General features: G+C 32.8%; 1 protein-coding gene across 1 annotated transcript in view; it reads left to right on the top strand.

Annotated features, from left to right (window-relative positions):
• The window catches only part of LOC135199370 (tubulin-folding cofactor B-like), a 53,785-nt gene extending 51,747 nt beyond the window's left edge, over positions 1-2,038 (top strand). Inside the window, exons 6-7 of the mRNA XM_064227347.1 lie at positions 761-882; positions 1,780-2,038. Of these exons, the coding sequence (XP_064083417.1) occupies positions 761-882; positions 1,780-1,894 (237 nt within the window). The 3' untranslated portion in view covers positions 1,895-2,038. The remainder of the gene's footprint in view (positions 1-760; positions 883-1,779) is intronic.
• Positions 2,039-22,070: the final 20,032 nt, after the last annotated feature.

Here is a 22,070-nt window from a genome sequence, read left to right as displayed (position 1 = left end):
TTCAATTCTTGGGCATTCCATTGAGGTGTTACAGTTCTAACTCACTAAAAGGTACTATGTCTTCTCATCTCAGTACTACATCTTGTGAATATTTTACCACAAATATACTTGGGATTGTAGCTGAATTTAGTTTTTCTCTTATGATATTATGTGAGCTGCCCAGTGTTCCCCTCGTATTTGCGGGGAATGGGTACCAGACCCCCGATAAAAATGCTTAAATCTGCCTATTTTGTTAGTTAAAACTCAAGAAAACCCCATTAAAAATGTTTATAACTATATTTTTTAATAGTTTTATCACAAAAAGTGAATTTTATGATGAAATTGAGAAAAAGAACCAGGAACTTGTGGATATTTTCCATAGAAAAATACTGTGAATAGGCAAATTTAATGAGAATGTTAAGGGTGCATGTTCCAGAGAGAAATGCGCGAATACGTGAGTCTGCAAACAAGGGGGTTCACCATTATGAAAGGACATGTGTAACCTGCTAAAATTAGCATATTTGTGTATCTAGGATATTTCCAGTTTCAACTTCCCCTGGAAGGTACAGAAAATTTTTTGGAATTTTTTCTCTCTTTATACCGTGTTAATTTGCATCTCTTCCTTCTTTTCTTTTTTTTTTTTTTTTTTTAACCAACCAGAAAGTTTTGTAGATACTATCTCGGTAGTGTTAATTTTCATTCAGCCTGGCCTGTAAGGGTTAATGTTTTGCTATTTTGTATTTGTTTGTCAAAGGTTTTTCAATGTGCAATGTACTTTCAGGTCAAGATTCAAGGAGAGGCAACACGCAGGGGTGTTGTCATGTATAACGGTAAAGTGCACTTCAAACCAGGCATCTGGATTGGCATCAAATATGACGAACCAATGGGGAAAAATGATGGAAGGTAAGGTGGTCGTAGGATGTCGCTGTATCTCGACATTACCGTTTTTATTTTTATCCGTCACCAGACTTTTCAAACTGACTGTTTTCCTATAGAATAAAACCTTTAATATGGGGTTTAGTGGATAGTTTGAGTGGTAGTAAGTTTCACTTCTTCTTTGTCCCTTTAGGGGGCAAGTGCCTCAGTGCACCTCACTTAGTGTATAGGGATTACTAAAGGTCTTTGTAGTAGCCCTTCGGCCCCTAGATGCAACCCCTTTCATTCCTTTTGTGTACCTCTGTTTACGTTATCGTTCTTCCATCTTACTTTCCATCTTCTGTTAACAATTTTTACATAGCACAACTGCCAGGTTTTCCTTCTGTCACACTTTTCAAACCTTTGTACTCTCAATTTCCCTTTCAGCATTGAATGATGTCTTAGGTCCAAGGGTTTGTCCTTTGGATGAAGTTTTATATTCCATTCCCATATGCTTATATGAGTTTCTATTTACTTAAGGTACCACATTTAACAATTGCACTTATTTACATAGCTTTGAACCAGGTTTATAATTTTTTCATTACAAGCATTATTCAGTTTACGTCTGGTTCCGTTCTTACGCCGCGTTGTAAGCCTATAGTCGTTTCAACCTGAAATATCATTTAAAATTGTTAGAAAACTTTACTATTAATCCTTTGGGTATGCCGGAAACTATGTAACCTGTGTTTTTATAGAGATTTTCATAAAAAAAACCCTCCAAATTTAGACATTCTGCCATTGTGGAGCCGAATTTCTCCCATCAGGTCGGCATTGTCCAGTAGGAACGTTGTAAGCCAAGCTCCTTGTAACCCAGGGACTGCTTGTATATAATTTTGTTGTCGTGTTGCCTTGAATAATTTTTAATCTGTTCTCAACCACTTTCAGCGTTGGTGGAAAGCGTTACTTCGAGGCTCCAATGAAGTACGGCGGCTTTGTCCGGCCTTGCAACGTGGAAGTGGGCGACTTCCCCGAGTTTGGCGACGAAGAGGACGAGATGTAAAGAGGAGCCCTTGGGCGACAGGAATCTTTCAGATGTCCAAAACTGAAAAGTGAAGCATGAGGGATTTTGGCTTGCTTTAAAACCATAGCTGACAAGAGTCAGATAGAATTACTTAGAAAAGTTTTGAGGCCCTTTTATTTTGCCATGGCCTATTCAGTTGACGTTCTCACTAGCAGATGAAATTAAAGTGCATTTTATTGGCAGAGTGATGAGGATGAATTGCACTCTGTCACGATCACGGTGCTCATAAAGGAAAACCGCTGGGCTACGAAAAATCGTTTTTACAGTATATATCTCATGCACGCTTGTTGCACAACGACTGCCTCGAGTCACTTTCGTGTGTGGGTGGGGCTGTACATGTGAGTATGGGCAAGAGAGCCTAGAATGTCCTTTGAGAGAACAGAATGCCTCTGCTTCTTACGTATGATTTCGTCTGCATATGCCTGTATCATTTTGAGGAAAGTGACATTTTCTGCTCAATAATCCTAAGTTAATTCAATTAGGTTTTTTTTTTTTTTTATACACTAAATTGTATATGAGTAGACTTTATTTTAAGGACTGCCAAGGATTTGTGAATTATGCATTAAGCATTTTGAAACAAAAGCAGTGATGTGTTGTGTTTCGTTTGACGAGGAAATTATGGATATTTTATTTAAGCATTGATTAAGAATGACCACTTCTCTAGGGTTGTGTAAGGACTTGTGTGATATATTTGGGTCATATGTACAATTTCTACTCCAAATTCAACCTGGGTGCTACGTGCACACAGGTACCAATATTGCCTCTTTGGTACATAGTAGACATTGCTCTATTTGTATAACTTGAAGATTATTTTGTTTAGATATTGGAATGAGTAGCACACTTCAGCGATGAGGATTTGTATATCACTATCAGAGCCATGAGAAGGATCTCTCGTTAGTCGTGAAGTTTGTGCAAAAGCTACTAAATATTGAGTATGATATAGGATGTAGTAAAGAGTACAAGCCAGCCCTGCGAGAGCTAAATAAAATACCTAAGTGGTGTTGCTAAACTAATAATAAGTACAAGCAAGGATTTTGAGTTTTATTTTTGTAATGGTGAAATCTTGTCAGTGTATCTGTGCCAAGAGGTTACTTTAACCATTTATCTTTGTTTATATTTCTTTTGGCACCAGTGGGATATAGCTGCCGTTCCATCAATGGTACAGCCTAAGTAGGGCCATGATATTTTTTTTTGGTGAGAGGGGCAGCAAAAAAAAATTGCACAACTATTGTACCAATTCTGTAATTAGTAAATGATACTATTCTCAAATGTTTATATCTGTGTGAATGAAGGAAAATAATAGTAATAAGTAAAGCTGTTTTTGAAATGGTAAAGCTCATTGTGCAACTCTTACTATATGCAAATGTATCAAATACTGTAATGTAAATTTCCTCATTACCTTACGTTCAACACCAGTCTAATTGCTATTATCAAATTTAAAATTTTCAACTTTAGTGTAATATCCTAGGCATGCAAATATATCGAAATATTGCATATATCATCAATAACATAAATTTCAAAAAATTCAAATGGGTGCTCCCAGTAATGCCACTGTTTGCTACCAAATTCATTTTGTATGAACCTAGTGTGTCTCAAGTACAGTACAATGAAAGGTCGTACTTTGATCTCGACAGGTTGAGCACAGTGTTCATTGTCAAAGTGAATGAGTTTTCACAATTTGAAGGAAATGGAGCGAGCTGCTTTGTGAGCTATCAAAATTCATTATTAAACACCCAGTGCCTGACCCCACTAATGAAAAAAAATGTGACGTAGAAATGGTACTACTAATGGCAAAGCTCAAATGTTTGTCTTGTTTGTATTGTAGGAGTTATTATTATTACAAAGATGAACCCTGGTTACATGAAGTAACCCCACAGGGGCCATCAACTTGAAATTCAAACTTCCAAAGAATACTGTGGTGTTCATTAAAAAGAAGTAACAGAAGGTAATAGGAAATGCAGAAAGAGGAGCTACGTAATAGGAAAAGAAAGATTAAATTAACAGATAAAAATGTAAGATTATAAAATACAAGGAAAGTTGCCTTAACATACTCTGGGAGACTGTTCCACCAATGGCGTGACGAGTAAAGGACCCCTGGAACCGGGAAGTTTCATAGCCAGGCACATTTAATGCGTATCTGTGCTGCTGTTCAGCAAATCTGGTCATTTATCTTCTCCAAAATCCCAAATTTTTACTTTGCTGTGTGAAATTCAATGAGAAGGGCATCTCTACAGACCCTTCCTGTGGCTCTGATAAGGATAACGTGACCCTTACACTTGGGACTAAAGATACCAAAATTAGATGAATGCAGGAGATAATGTGCATTTCACAATCATTATCCACCAGTTTGTAAATTGTGTCCAGGTTCATTGATATCTGTTATAGATAAATTTATACTGTATCTCCCTTTTACCGATCAGCACTTGAATTGTACATCTGGGTGAAGAAAGCCTCTTGGTAATGTTTTAGGGATATCAGGACTTTAAATCAGGGTTCTGGAGTTGGTACACAAAACAGTCCATACTCTGAATGGCAATATATAGCAGTCAAGCTACATATAGAAGCAAATTGCTTCTGTTTGATTACGTATAAACCTTCGCGTTTTGTATAGTGGCTTTCTGCACACGCTGGAAAATTCTCTTACATATGTTAAGAGCTTTCATTTTAGGTGTCGACTTGTATGCTAGCTTAATGGTATATTCTTTTGGGGTCTTAGTTGATATATTTCTACCATTTCATACAGGCCCAATAACTCTTAAACAGTTGTGTCCAATTCTGCAGCACTGGTTTAAAGAAACTTTTATTTTTGTCTGTGCCTCTGCAAATCGTGTAGGGCAGGACCATTTTACTTACTTTCATATTTTCAGGTACATCAGGAAAGCCATATTATGTTAATATTGTTCCTCTACTCCAGTGCATAATATTTGCTGCCCCTTTTTTTGACATTGTAATAAGATATGCCTTTTTGGTGTTTTGTTTTGTATTGGTTATAGAATCTATCTACAGTTAGTTTTGGTAATTTTTTTTTAATGCAGAAAGAACCTCTTCAAACATTCATCATTACAGTAAGAAAGTACAGAAATGACTGAATTGTCTTGCTGAAAGGAAGATAATGATTATATTATATAAGTTTCATTTTTATATGTCCTTGAGCATATTTTTGTATGACAGACCCTTCTGTAACAAGTTGTGATGTGTCCCCATAACCAAGCAACTTCTGATTAATCAGTTTTAAGTGCGATTTAGTTCCACACATTTGCAAGGAGTGACGCTCGTTTTCCAAAATATATAGAGTTGTTCTGCATAGTTCACGTGGTTGCACTTGCTATGGCACTTTGTGCTCCAGTGGGAGGTTCTAAGTCAGAGTAACGAGCACTCACCCTAGTTGTTTGTGTGTATATGGCATCTAGTGAGAAACTGCAAGTGACAAGGAAGTTCGTGCAACACAAATCCTGAGATTAGAAGAATCAGTTGTGAAAGTTTTATCTCTGTTCTCCCACTCGAGTCTTTCGTTTTCATTCCACATTCCTCCAGTTCCCCTGTGGATTCCTCAATTCTTTTAGAGAGATCTCGTGCCATCCCGTTAAAGAAGATAGTTTGTTTCTCCTTTGAAAAAGTGATTGGAAGGCCCTATTTTTATGGAGTCTTTGTTATGTGCCTTGGTGTAAGGAAGCGAAATTGTGGCGAAGAAATCAAATCTGGCCGTAATGTGGTTTGGTGGTTATGGTAATGGTGTCAACTGTCAACTGTGTTTTGAAAACTGCCATGCATTTATAGGGTTATAGATTCAGTACTGGAAATATTCCATGATTTTTGTCACAATCCTATAATTTTTTTATTCTAAAATAAGTGGCTTGTCACATGATCAGTGTTAAATTGTATTTTTCATATGTAACTTGTGTGTTGCTGGTGATATCTATGCATTGGGCTGCTTTTGCCGAAGCATTAGTCCATTGACATAAAAGATTGTGTAAGAAGTATTAGTAGCTATGAAGTTTTATTTATATAATTAGTCTTTACTTTTGCAATTTTGAAGTAGCCACTAGAGAAGTCCGTGGAGTTCAGGCGACTGGCTTAGACGAGCGTTTGGCGCTTGGAATTGTCATGCAGAAATGTGACGTCTCTGAAATTGGTTCATGATTTAAACCAGAGTTTATGGCATCAGATTTCAAGGTCTATGCTGCAATTTGGCCACTTTAAAAGTGAATGTTTTTGCACTTTTGTTTGCAACCACAAACGCAATGCACCGTTGATCTAGTATACCAGTACAGGCAGTTCCCGGTTATCGGCGGACTCGGTTAATGGTGATCCAGTTTTGTGGTGGTTGTCTAGCGCCACAACGGGCCAAGTCTTTCGGTTATCGGCGCCATAACATACCTAACAGCGGCGCCATTAACCGCTTATTGGCCCCCAAATTACCAAGTTTCGGTTAATAGCAGTTTTCGCTTGTCAGCAACCTGGTGAGAATGGCAGTTCTGCTGTTAACCGGGGACAGCCTGTATTCATTTGGACTGAAATTCCTTGCCTGAAAATGGTGTTATTAATAGTAGACGAGACTTCGGAATCCTGGTGTTTTACATGATCTTTGTAAACTGACTTAAAAATAAATAAATAAAAATACATTGGACTATCTCACTTTGAAACCAAAAAGGTTTGGCATCTGTGTAGTAAAGTAATTCACTAACTTAACCTAATTGGAAACAAACCTACATACTGAGGTTCTGCATCTTTGTAACTCACTAATGTAACCTAATTGGAAACAAACCTTGTACTGAAAACGAAAATAACAACAGAAAGCAGTTATTCACCCCAAGGGAAATTAAAAAATGTAGAATGTATGCATACATCATAAGATTTTGGACAATTGTATGGTACAATGTAATTTTGTATTTTTATAAGTACTGTTTGCATATTCACAGGTGAGAATGCAGTGATTATTAGCTTGGTTTTTTATCAGAATTTTTGTCCACATGAGTGACATATATGAAGTATAATGTTTTTTTTACAGAATTCTTGCCGCTTTGTCCTTTTTAAGGTGTAAATTTTGTGATTTTTGTATCTTGAAGTCAGACTGCAAAGCAAGTCTTGCAAATGCATTTAAACTATCTAGAAACTTTTTACTGAAATTCCTGAGCTGCAGTGTTTACTTACGTTTTCAAATAATTTCTTTTTTTCCTTGTACGGTCGGTCTCCTGTCAGTAGGACACCTTGAACTTGGAGGCAGCCAAAATAATGTTAATTGTTTTGGCATTCATTTCATCTCTGGTAATCCAATTCTTGATTTTGACTGTTCCAAGAGTAGGGAACTTAGTAATGTTTCTGTAGCTGAAATAATTTGTTACTTGGTTACAAAAGTCTTTTTGTAACTAAATTGAATAGTGTTTATAGGACTTATCTCCTTTGAATTTCAGCCTGATATGTTTTTTCACTTTTGCTTGCAACTAGATCGTGCAAGAACCTGGCTTTCAAACTTGTTTTCTTTTTGTTTTTAAATTCCTCTGGCAATAGGAAACTATGTATAGGTACCTAAAGTTAATCCTGTGATACCAAATGCATTCCATTAGTCAAGTGTGATGTTTGTCAGTTCATTCTGGAATGCTTCGTTTTAAAAATCTATTGGGTTACTAAGGAGGTCTCGAAAAACAACTGTGATCATTTCACTGGAAAATTTTACGAATAAGGAAATTTATTAGTCGCTAATATGTTACAAATAAGGAAATTAATTAGTCACTAAATTTTTTATTATTAATACATATTATTAAGTTTGTTTTTTGTAAGTTGTGTCATGGTCCATATCTTATGGCAAGTTGTATTTCACAAAAGATTAAATAATTTATGTTCTTTCTCAGTATTTTTAATTTTCACCTTAGAAAAAGGAACGGTCTCCCATAGGTGGGTAGTGCTGTCAGTGCTCCTCATTTGGCCCACTGCGGGTATTGACGGCGTCCCATTGACCCCTATAGCTACAACCTCAACCTGTGTCATTCCTTTTCCTGTGTCTCGGGTCATAATCTTACATCTGAATTTCCACCCTTGCTAAATTACAGGATGTCCCCAGTCATCAACGGTCTCTGTTAATGGAAATTTGGTTTGATGGCACTTGGCTGGCACCACAAGATCGGCTATTTATTGCGCCATAACAGGCAGAGTTTCAGTTATCAGCGCCATAAGGTGCTGATAACAGAGTTACGGCGCCATAGCTTATCTAACGGAGACGGCATTAATTGAAGCTCGGCGCCAAATCGCAGAGTTTCGCTTATTGGCACCCCGCCGATAACTGGTTTTTCTCCTTTTGTACATTTTAATCCACCTTTCTGTCAATTTTCCTTTCAGTGCTGCATGACCTCATGGGCCCAAGTGCTTGGCCTTTGGCCAAAATGCTATACAGTACTGTATTCCTAAGACATTCCAGGTAAAGGAAACGCAAAGCAGATTGATATGCGAGAGGTCACTCGCCTAGACTTAACATTTTTGCTTTGCAAGTGACATCCCAGAGAGGCTTGAGAGACAGGGGTCTTGTCGTCACTTGGATGCGTGACGAATAGAAATGACAGACACTATACTCTGCTTTTTTCCATCTGTCCATCTGCCTATGGTGGTCGCGCATGGTAACACTGCGTCCCGGGCTCTAAATAGTTACGCTATGTGTAACTTTTAGGTAAATAAAAGGATATCTGGGTGTACATTTCCAAGTGAAAATTGTCTTAATAATTCACTGTATGCAAATTACACCGTTAATATTTGAAAAAGGATATTATTTGAAGCCCGGGACGCAGTGTTACCATGCGCAAACACCACAGGCGGATGGACTGATAGAAAAAAACAGAGTATAGTTAATGGTATCTACTGTGAGGATTTTTGCAGGAGATTAATGGCAGTGGTGCACGGGCCATTTTCTCTGTAACTTTCAGGTTTAGAAGCAACAGCAGTTCTATTTTTGTGGCATATAAAGTCTGTTTGAGTTACAACTAGGAAATGTCAAACACCAGTTTATAGTTTCTACCATAACGGCTTTTTTTTTCAGATCAGTGTCAAGTGTTGCATAGGCCATTTTCTCTAACTTCCAAGTTTAGAAGTGACGGCAGTCTACTTTTTATGACATATTAAGCATGTTTGATAACTCCAACAGAGCGGTTTTGAGGTCGAAGTATCCCAGGATAAAATATTGCAAATTATCGAAATAAAAATCCCAAACTAAAAAAACCGTGACATTCATGGCAGGGTGGTTTGAAGAAACTGGTGGAACACAAACTTTATTGCAAATTATGAAAAAAAAAAAAATCCCAAACGAAACAACTTTTAGAAAACCATGACATTCATAGCAGAGTGGTTTGAAGAAACTGGTGGGACACAAACTTTAAACTTCAAAGTAAAAAATCCTTGCAATATCAGTACAAAAAAATTGCAAATTCCACCCCCCTATAAATCAACTCCAGCCAAACGTGACTTCTATATCCAAGAGGACTAACAAAAACAGTGGGGGAGAAATTTAAAAGTTAAAAAATGATTGGTATCAAGTTGAAATTATTAGGGTCACTTTTAGGGCAGCGTAGCTCCATTACTTGAGGTTCTTTGCAGCCCTCAGGTCCCTAGCTGCAACCCCTAATATTCCTTTTACTCTACCCTCGTTTATATTACCTTTCTAGCGCCTCAGTGGCGTGGTCGGTTTGTTCTTGGCCTGCCACCTCGGTGACTGCAAGTTCAATTCTCGGGCATTACATTGAGGGGTCAGAGATGTGTATTTCTAGTGATACAAAATTCACTCTCGACGTGTTACATTAGTCGCATAAAGCCGTTGGTACCCCCGTTCATATTATCTCCTAACAATCGTTTCATAGTGCAACTGGAAAAGGGTTTCTTCTTGTTAACACCTTTCAAACCTTTTACTTTCAATTTCCCTTTTAGCGCTGAATGACCTCGTAGACCCCAGCGCTTAGCCTCTGACCTAAATTTCATATTGCATTCCATCCCAATCCGTAGGCTAAGCAAGTGTTCAGAGATGTGTATTTCTGGTTATAGATGTTCACTCTCGACGTGGTTCGGAAGTCACGTAAAGCCGTTGGACCCATTGCTAAATAACCACTGGTTCCACAGACTTGGACAGAAATCCAAAGTTGGCTGTCAAGGTTAATAGGCCTATATCAGAACTCGCATTATAGTAAGGGACAAATTCTATAGTATTCTAGTTTAAGCAAAGATAAAAATGCCTAGGAAACCAAGTAGTATTAAACCTGATAATATAAAACTAAACTATCTGCATAGCGTCAATGGAACTTTGGTACAAATAATATATATATAATATATATATATATATATATATATATATATATATATATATATATATATATATATATATATATCTTCAATGTTACAGTCGTCGAATAATGACACATTATTTATAACATTTTACCGAATAATTCAGTTACTTGTGGACCAAATATTTAGGATTACTATACCCTTCCAAAACAGCATGAATTAGTAGTATCTCCTCAAACAGTCTCTCTCTCTCTCTCTCTCTCTCTCTCTCTCTCTCTGTACTGGCATTTACACGTGATTAATTACAACACACACATATATATATATATATATATATATATATATATATATATATATATATATATATATATGTGTGTGTGTGTGTGTGTGTTGTGTGTGTGTGTGTGTGTGTGTGTGTGTGTGTGTGTGTGTGTCTTACGGCCATTTGCAAAATTGGTCATTTTACAAAACTGCCGGCCATTATGCAAAGGGACCAAATTCGTGGTCATTTTGCAAATGACCTAAATTTCTCAACATTTTGCAAAACGACCAAGATTTTGGTCAGTTTACAAAATAAACAGTATTATTGTTGGTCCGTTTACAAAATGTCCATACAGCAAGCAGCCAGATGGAAAAAAAAGCTTGTCATTCACTTCTCCAAATCATCTCTTATTAGTTCATTTACTGGTTCATTTACTCGTTTCCCTCTACGGGTAATTGTACTGTATAACTGTTGATCATTCACTTATGATCCCCCCCCTCCCCCCCGCACCCAATCTCTCTCTCCACAATAATAATGGGAGCTGACTGGTGACACTGTTGTCAGTAAGGCACTGCTGAAAGCCAGGAGAAGACGACCACCGTAGTACTTTGTGTGCATTCAACTAGTTACTTGCTAAAACTTCATACGTTTTGATGTATTTCAGAGTTGTGTGTATATATATATATATATATATATAATATATATAATTAACTATATATATAATATATATATATATATATTATATATAATATATATCATATCAATAATTAATAATAATAACAAATACAATAATAATAATAACAAATAATAAATAATAATAATAATAATAATAATAACAAAACTATTTATTTACCAATATCGTTCCTTCACATCAAAGAGGAACCATAATAATGAAATCAATCATTTTCCAGAGAAGAAGAAAATTCGCAAAACAGAAATTTCTTCGAGAAATAATATAATTTATAAATTCCTTTGGTCCCTTTGCGAGAAACATTGCGATTTCAAGGGATTCCGAAGTCGACGTTTGGAAAATCATTGCTTTTTCATCATAAAATCATTGGTTTTTATTCGTAAAAATAATTTTTTTTAATGTTAATGTAACATGGAATGGTTCGCCTAGTGTTTTCTTTTTCCTTTTCTTATAAACGTTTTGCGATCATTATTCTTATATTTATATAATTAATAATTAAATGCTATTTTTATTTTTTATTAATATTTTGTGTATTCCCGTCTATAAGCGAATTATCGTCGATAATTTGTTGAAATTTTGTACATATCGTTTTCCTTACACAGGGAAGGAGTAGTAGTAGCTTCCATATTTAAAAAAAATTACTTTTAAACTTTTCCGATTGATATAAACTCTTTGCGATTTTGAAATGCATTATTATATAATTTAAAATTTAATATTATATTTATTAGTTTATGATTAACTTATGAAATCTAACATATAATCGAATTATCGTCGATAATTTGAAGAAAACCTGTCCAAAACGTTCTTCCTGTCACGGACAAACTCTTGTCACCTCCACTTTTCAAATATTTATTTTTCGCTTTTCCGATTTCTATAAACGTTTTGCGAATTTATTTGTGTGACTATGTAATGTTTAATAAAATAATTAATTCGTTTCTTTATGATTATTTTAATTATTACTGTAATTAATCGAATTATCGTACATAATTTTCTGCAGAAAATTCCTTACCCCGTTCTCACGACGCAGGTCATTACCAGTAGTAGATATTTAGCACTGCAACGGCTCGCTTGCGCCCAGTCTAAATTTCCCTCATAAAATGTTACGCTTATTTCAACCGATTTTTATCCACCATCACCTTCGTCTTATTTACCCCTTTCGTTATTTATTTCCTCATGGAACAACGATGCCTCATATCACATTGTTATCTCCTTCCTTCGCCTTCTCATTTATTCGCAATTCTCGCATTTCTTCTGCTTTCTTTGATCCACCCAGATAGTATCTGGCTTCGATGGCTTCCTTTATAGGCTTTATATTCGCTTATTTTCGCCTTGATCGAGTTCCTAGCTAATCGCATATTAGCAAATTATCTTTATCACTCAGTTTACATCGTGGTTTTCTTATTATAATTTATATCTTCTGCCGTTTTGTTTATATGCCTAAGCCTTAAACTATTGTTGTACCTACTATCTAATGTACCTGCCATTTTTTCCATGTTATCTCGTATATATAGAATTCTGGCTACTCCTATAACATTAAATTGTCTTTATTCTTCAGTTTACACTGTTAGTTATCATATTATATCGTCTACCATGTCTACCATCTTGTTTATCTGTCTACAAACTTGGCTAGGCTTAGACCTAAGCCTACTGCCTATACCTACCAAGCCCAACAATATCTCCCTGTTATCTCCTACAAAAAGAAGCCAAATATGGTCGTACTTACCTTCGTACATTATTAAATGACCTTTTTTTCTTCGATTTACAATATGGTTTTCTTATTATACCTTCTAGCATCTCGTTCATATGGCTAAATATGTAGCTGTGACCAGGCCTAGGCCTACTGAACCAGCCGCCTTACCCTAGCCATCTATACATCACATTATCTCTTATAAAAGGGAAGTAAATGTCATTGTACTTATATTATTTGCACGACACGATAGCCTGCACGACGAATCACACAGAAAAAGCGCGAAACGAGGCGATAACGGCACGAAAGCAACACGAGAGTACGAAACTTTATATAGTCTTGAAAAAGCGCAGATACAAGGAACTTGGAGAAAGCTGTTTGGTCTGTTACTTTCGATTCGTTGATTTTTATCTCAGGATTTTTCAAAGTGTTTTTTATTTGTTAATCTCATTTTTTTTCTTTTAATTCAGTATGCTGATTTTGTTTTATGCATTGTTCAATGTCAGTTGTGTGGTTATATATATATATATATATATATATATATATATATATATATATATATATATATGTGTGTGTGTGTGGTGTGTGTGTGTGTGTGTATTATATATAATATATATATATTATATATTATTATATATTATATATTACAATATCTATATATATATATATATATTTGTATATTATAATATAATAAATATATATATTTATCTAATAATATATATATATCTAATTGTATATTTGTATGATGTATGTAAGTATATGTATGTTTGTATATGAATTTATATATATATATATATATATATATATATATATATATATATATATATATATATATCAGTAGGTTTGTATGAAGGAACAGTTGAAGAAGACAGCATTAAACATATGTCACTTTATTCTCATTGAGACGTTTCGAGACCAATGTCTCATCATCCAGGCTAAAATAAAAGATAAAAAACTTATATACAATACAGCATTAAATTATTTCGTTGACATAAAAAACACATTGAATAAAGTAATACAAGAAAAGTCACAACATTGAAATGCAAGTTACTCTAAAAAATGAAATAAAATAAAACGAAATATATAAAAATAAATAAAAAGTCATTACCAAAATTAGGAATAGTTAAAAGACAACTTGTCTCAACGACGTTCGGTTGCTGTATGGAAAACGCATCGAAAGTAAAGAAGAAGAAGGGCCTGGTTTAAGCTATGTACTACAAGGGAACAGATGAAGAGTGGTTGTTCAAGGTGGGAACTAGTTTTTTTATAGCTAGAGATTCCAAAATTAGAAGGTGATGTTCGTATGGACTTGATAACAATATCTGGAAATCCTTATAGTTTTATACTATTTATACAAATATCATATTACTATATTATATTTTATATAATATATATATATATATATATATATATATATATATATATATATATATAGTATTCATATAATATCAAAATTATATATATATATATATATATATAAAAATATATATATATATATATATATATATATATAGATATATATATATATATTATATATATATATATATATATATATATATATATATATATATATAATATATATACTATATATAAATATATATATTATATATAGTATATATCTAATAAAAGGAGCCCATAAAAACACCAAAATATAGAGAAAAAAGTACTAATTATAGTACTTTTTTTTCTCCTATATTTTCCGGTGTTTTTATATGGGCTTCCTTTTTACTAGATGGAATTTACTGTTAGTTACAGAAGAATTTTACCAGTTCTTTGTATATATCTATAATGAGAAATATATATAATAAAATACTATATTAAATAATATATTACAATTTAATATATAATTAAAGTATATAATTTGTAATTATATTATATTGTAAATATATATATAATATATTATATTATATCAACGTATTATATATATTATTAAATAAATAATCTTATATCTAGTATGTTATAAATTATATATAAATAATAATATTAATATATATCTATGTATAATATTTAAATATATAATATATAGCCATAATATATATACTATATATTTATATCTTATATATATATATATAATAATTATAATATATATATATATATATATAAATTATATATATATACATACGCATTATTCTATATATTTTATATAGTATATATTTATATAATATATTTATATATATAATTATAGTATTCATATAATTAAAATTATAATTATAACTATGCTTATAATACCTAAATATATATTAATCATCATATATATAGATATATATATATATATATTATATATGATAGTATATATAATTATCTATATATATATATATAACTATATATATATATATATATATATATATATATATATATATATATTTATATAATGTATATATATCCTATATTATATATATATAATTATCTATATATGAGTATATATAATAATATATAAATATATATAATTATATATATGTATATAAATCTAATAAAAGGAGCCCACCAAAACCAAAAATATAGAGAAAAAAGTACTATATAGTACTTTTTTTTTCGTCTATATTTTGGTGTTTTTATGGGCTCCTTTTACTAGATGGAATTCTGTTGTTACAGAACATTTTACCAGTCATGTATATTAATTATAAATATAAAAATATAATATTAATATTTAATATATTTAATAAATATATTAAATTATATATAATTATATATAATGTATATATAAATATATATAAATATATCTATAATTATATAAATAATATTATTATTAACCGTATTATATGTAATAAATAATAATATTATATTATATATGTATAATATATATATATAATTATATTATATATAATTCCTATATATATTGATATTATAATATATATACCATATAATATATTACATGTATATATTATATTTATTATAATATATATATTATATATATATATATATATATATATATATATATAATTATATATACATACATTATATATATATTATATTATATATTATATATATAATATATATATATATATATATAAAGTATCTAGTATAATATTAAAATTATATATTATATATCTATATATATATATATATATAATATATATATTATATATATATATATAATATATAGAGATATATATATACATACACATATATATATATATATATACAATATATATATATATATATATATATATATGATATATATATATAATATATATATATATATATATATCTATATATAATAATATATAATAATTTATATATATCATTATATGTATATATATATATATATATATATATATATATATATATATATATAATAAATATATATATATATATATGGAGCCAAAAATATAGTCCACCCAAAATTATTGCTGGTCAGGCAGCAATATTTTATAATGAAAAATTAGTTTTATCAATTTAAGAAATCATATATTTTATTATAAATTGATAAAACAAGTAATATATTCCCTCTGGGCATAATTATAAACAATGTCTCATTTCATTTTGTATTGTATCTTAAGGCTGGTAAAAGACGAGTATTTTAACTTATAGCTCAGATTTTTATTAAGAAAATAACTCCTAGAGTATTTTATAAGTTTAATAAGACGGAGAATATCATAACTAACCACGGAATATTATAGTAAAATATATTTTTTTATTAATGAAATGGGTAAATTCTAGCTTTGAACAGTGGATAAAATATGCTCTATTGTGTTTTAAAATCTATAAAATAGATATATATTTCTTGTATGTGTAAGAGATATAACTCTTTTATATTTCATCTTGAAACTAGACGTAAATAAATAAAATATGTCTCTCATATTTAGTTTGAATTTGATTAAGATTTAACATTTTACCCGAAAGCTTAAGTTATATACAAATCTCTCGATTTTTTTTTTTCATTTTAAAATCGATCAAAGAAATACGACCTATTTTTCGGTGGCCTCTGCATAATGCTGTATGAGCCGCGGCCCATGAAGCGCTCAGCCGACCGCGGTGGCCTGTCCTATAGCGATGCCAGACGCACGATTATAACAAACTTTAACCTTAAATAAAATAAAAACTACTGAGGCTAGAGGGCTGCAATTTGGTATGGTCGATGATTGGAGGGGGGTTGATCAACACACCAAATTTCAGCCCTACTTTGTTGTTGTTGTTGTTGTTGTTGTTGTTGTTGTGGGGGTAGAAAAGGTCTATGGCAGAGCCTCAAAAGTTATGAAAAAGGGGTTTCATGGTGAATTAAAAATGCAGAAATTTTAGGATAGGATGTTTATGGTTTATTTATTAGAATGAAAATGTAAGAAATTAATAATGTGTACGTTAAACAGTACAGAAAATTATTTCTAATAAAATGCAGTGTATTCATTTTAATTTTCGTTGGTGGAACAACGCTCGATTTAACCGTAGACTTTAGCTCGTCTTAATTTACGTTAAAAGTTAGGAACCTAATGTATGACTTAAACGCAAGGGGAAACTCTTGCACGCATCCCAAATAAGCTGGAGGTTAGATCACGCCTTGTTAAGACGTGAGGCCGGACAGAAAAAGATGCGGACAGACATACAAAGCCATCAAAAGTCTAAAAATGCAATTAAGAAATGAAAATAGATAATAATGACAAGAAAAAAATCCGCTTGTACGAATTCAAACCGACCGAAAATCATTTCGTGTTTGTACCATAATTCTGGCCCATCCAACCGCTGCCCTCCAATACCCTAACCAGCCTACCCCCCGCCCCCCAAACCACCATATATATATATATATATACCTATAACACCTGTCGTTTTTAGCTAGACTTATGGAGAAAGGGTTTTAATTATGAAGACCGTAATGGATAGGATATGGGTCACCTGGGCTGTGAAATTAAATCATCGTGTTTGTAATAATCGTGAATGTCGTCCACGGTATTATTGTTTGGTGGGTGGTGGCGGTTAGGGCGGAATAATGGTTTGTAGGTTGTGTGTGGTTTATGTTTTTGTATGTGTTTGTGTATATAATATATATATAGATATATATATTATAATATATATATTATATAATAATATTATATATATATCATTATATATATATAATAATAAAAATATACATAGGGGGAGAGTGGAGTAAGAAGGCCCCCTTAAGGAGAAATGCTTATATTGTCTACAGTATTTCAGCTATTGACCTAACAGAGATATTTCTAGAAAGCTTTGTTATTGGAGTATCAACGATCATAATCTTGAAAAGCTGTTAGCAATTTAGGATCGTAAAAACATGACCTGAAAAAAGAACAAAGGGGCCTTTTACCCCATGGGTGGGGTACGAAGCCCACGGTGGGGGCTTTTTGCCCCCATACCTAAGATATTGTAGTACTTCATGAAAACTACCATTTATATTGAAAAGTAGAAGCCTATTTTTGCTAAATATAAAAAATTCAACCTTCCGCACAAAAATATTCAAGAATAATGTTGGAAAAGATACAAAAATTAATATTAGAGTTCTTAGTTTCTTGTAAAACCTAGGAACTTTTTGGTATTCATAGGAATTGAAATTAGCAAAATTGTTAAATAAATTGACACTTCCTCTACATGACAGCTGTAACACCACAAATAGAAATAAATTAACTTTCTTTAAATAGCACCAAGAATAACACAAATAAAAGAAATAATGGATAAGTTTTATAAAGTCCTGTGACTGTGATGGCCATCTGGAATTGTAAAGTGCTTTTCTGCTCGACTTGGCTTAACAATTTTAACAAAGTGATGGAGCCAGTCTACGAAACAATCTGCATTAGACCATCCATTTGCTGTGCATCTAGCAATTGATCCAGGTGAGCTGCCGATCATAAGTAGTGAAGTCATCCTTTTACGGGCAAATATAAACATAAGAGGAAGACACTCCAGCTGTCTTCATTGCTCAAATAAGATGAAGTCTGTCCTCCTTCACCACTGGTTACACGTCCAACTGATCAGATGGGGTGAAAAGCCCCCTGGGCTTCTTGCCCAAAGCGTGGTGGGCCTTTTACCCCACTTGCCATTTTTTAAGAACACTAAATCCACCTGTACCTCAATTGAGTTTTTAAGTCTGGATTGCATTGCAAGATATTTCTTAGCTCTCATTTAAAGTAACTGTAATTAAAGTACTGACTTTACTGACAAGATGTCCGCACAGGATATTCCTGATATAGCACGCATACTTACGTGAAATGTGTCCAGAGAAGAAAAATGCGTTGCTGGGTTTGTCCATTCTAGTTCTCCCTGGCTGTTTGGTATAGAAAGCTTCAGGCAGAAGGTGTTGCTGCAAAGATCAGCTGACTAAGTTGCTATATGTAATAAGTAAGAAAATAGGGGGAGGCCTTTTACCCCATTCTAACCCTATACATATATATATATATATATATATATATATATATATATATATATATATATATATATATATATATATATATATATATATATATATATATATATATATATATATATATAATATATATATTATATATATATATGAATATATATATGTATATATATGATATATATATATATATGTATATATATATATATATGATATATATATATATATATATATATATATATATATATATATATATAGATATATATATACATATATATACATATATATATATATATATATATATATATATATATATATATATATATATATATATATATATATATATATATATATATATATATACTATATATATATATATATATATATATATATATATATATATATATATATATATATATATATATATATATATATATATATATATATATAATATATAATATATACTAATAATAATAATAATAATAATAATAATAATAATAATAATAATAATAATAATAAAGATAAGTTTATTACGTAGAGTGAACCCAATCGACGCGAGGCCGACCAATGCAAAGCCTATTAGTATCGGGGCCAAGAGCGCTGTGCATACAACGACGAGGACCTCGGGAGGACGTACAGAGAGACAGAGACAGAGAGACAGGGACAGAGAGAGACAGAGACACAGAGAGACTGTGTGTATACGTCCGCGCGCTCCCAAGAAGCAGCGCTGACTGATGACGCAATCGCCCGGCCACCGATGATGATGATGACGTCACAGGATTGAGGGGGCGTAACCCAGCGGGGCGTGTATGTATATAAAGGTGACCCTTCGCCAGGAGAGGCCTCAGTCCGCTCCTGTCCACCTGACGAGCAACACCACCTGTTACAGACGGAAGAAGACCTCCTTCTCCCCGAACTTACTCCTCGAAGTCGAAGCCAACATCTTGCCGCCGTCCCAGATGCAAGGCCTGACCCTCTTCCTGGCAGTGGCCTGCCTGACCCTCGGCCCAGCCGTGGCCCAGATCACCTTCTCCAGGTCCTGGGTGCCCCAGGGCAAGAGGTCATCGGGGCCTCCCTCCGCCTCCTCCCCGGGGGCTGCTGGGCTCCTGGGGCAGTCGGAAATCGGGGACGCGTGCCAAGAGGCCAGGATGTCGGTCCTGTCCCAAGTGGCCAACTACGTGACTGTGAGTAGGAGTAGTAGTAATCTCTCTCTCTCTCTCTCTCTTCTCTCTCTCTCTCTCTCTCTCTCTCTCTGCTGTTAAAAAGGTGATAAAATAATTTAAAGATAGTCTCTCTCTCTCTCTCTCTCTCTCTCTCTCTCTCTCTCTCTCTCTCTCTCTCTCTGCTGTTAAACGGGTGATAAAATATTTTTTAAAAATTAACTCTCCTCTCTCCTCTCCCCTCTTCTCTCTCTCTCTCTCTCTCTCTGCTGTTTAAAAAAGGTGATAAAATATTTAAAGATATCTCTCTCTCTGACGTTAAAAAGGTGATAAATAATTTAAAGATAGCTCTCTCTCTCTCTCTCTCTCTCTGTGCCTGTAGGCTATAAAATATTTTTTTTTAAATTCTCTCTCTCTCTCTCTCTCTCTCTCTCTCTCTCTCTCTCTCTCTCTCTCTCTCTCTCTCTCTCTGCTGTAGAAAAGGTTGATAAAATAATTTAAAGATAGTCTCTCTCCTCTCTCTCTCTCTCTCTCTCTCTCTCTCTGCTTTAAGGCCTATAAAATTATTTTTTTAAAATTCTCTTCTCTCTCTCTCTCTCCTCTCTCTCTCTCTCTACTCTCTCTCTCTCTCTTATCTCTCTCTCTCCGCTGCTGGGCGTGATAAATAATTTAAAGATAGTCTCTCTCTCTCTCGCTCTCTCTCTCTCTCTCTCTCTCTCTCCTCTCTTCTCTCTCTCTGCTTAAAAGGGTGAATAAAAATATTTTTTTAAAAAATTATCTCTCTCTCTCTCTATCTCTCTCTCTCTTCTCTCTCTCTCGCTGTTAAAAAGGTGATAAAATAAAATTTAAATTTAAAGATAGTCTCTCTCCTCTCTTCCTCTCTCTCTCTCTGTGCTGGTTAAGGCTATAAAATTATTTTTTTAAATTCTCTCTCTCTCTCTCTCTCTCCTCTCTTCTCTCTCTCTCTCTGCTGTTAAAAAGGTGATAAAATAATTTAAAGATAGTCTGTCTCTCTCTCTCTCTCTCTCTCTCTCTCTCTCTGCTGTTAAGGCTATAAATTTTTTTTTTTAAATTCTCTCTCTCTCTCTCTCTCTCTCTCTCTCTCTCTCTCTCTCTCTCTCTCTCTCTCCTCTCTCGAGACTTTTTATAAAGGTGATAAGATAATGAAAAAATAGAATCTCTCTCTCTCTCTCTCTGAAACCAATTAGCCCTGACGACATTTTATTTTCTGTAATATATCTAAAAAGGTCTTTCTACTGCAAACCTTGGAATATGAGAAGAAGCAATGGAAGAAATTCTTTCCGATGATATATCATTTTTTCCCATTCAAATCCCCACCTCCCGTCGGCCTCTGTCTGATTTTTGCCGAAAATTAAGTTTGAAATAAATCATTTTAATCTTAGACAAAAAAAAATAATTATTTTAAAAGCAAATATCAGACAAATTATAAATTTATCGAGTTCATTTGTCTACAAATGCCTTTAAAAATACCTACTTTAAATTTGAATTATTACAAGATTTACAAATTTATCAAATAGACAACTTTTAAAATAGATTTTCTTTGATAAATTATCTATCTCTTGGTTGGTTGGTGCGAGCTCACAGGTCCACAAAAACGATGAAAAAATTATTCTAAATTCAAAATCAGACAGATTACGATTTTATCATAAAGATAAAATGTAAAATTGTGATTTTTTTCATAAATTCTGTCTCTTGTTGCGTTTTTTTTTATCAAATCAGAAGAATAATAAATTTATCAAATAGATTAAAAATAAGACTATAATTTATGATA

The sequence above is a fragment of the Macrobrachium nipponense genome, chromosome 25 (genome assembly GCF_015104395.2).
Source record: "Macrobrachium nipponense isolate FS-2020 chromosome 25, ASM1510439v2, whole genome shotgun sequence".
NCBI lineage: Eukaryota > Metazoa > Arthropoda > Malacostraca > Decapoda > Palaemonidae > Macrobrachium > Macrobrachium nipponense.
The sequence above is the reverse complement of the archived record's forward strand: the minus strand, read 5'-3'. Positions and strand labels throughout refer to the sequence as shown.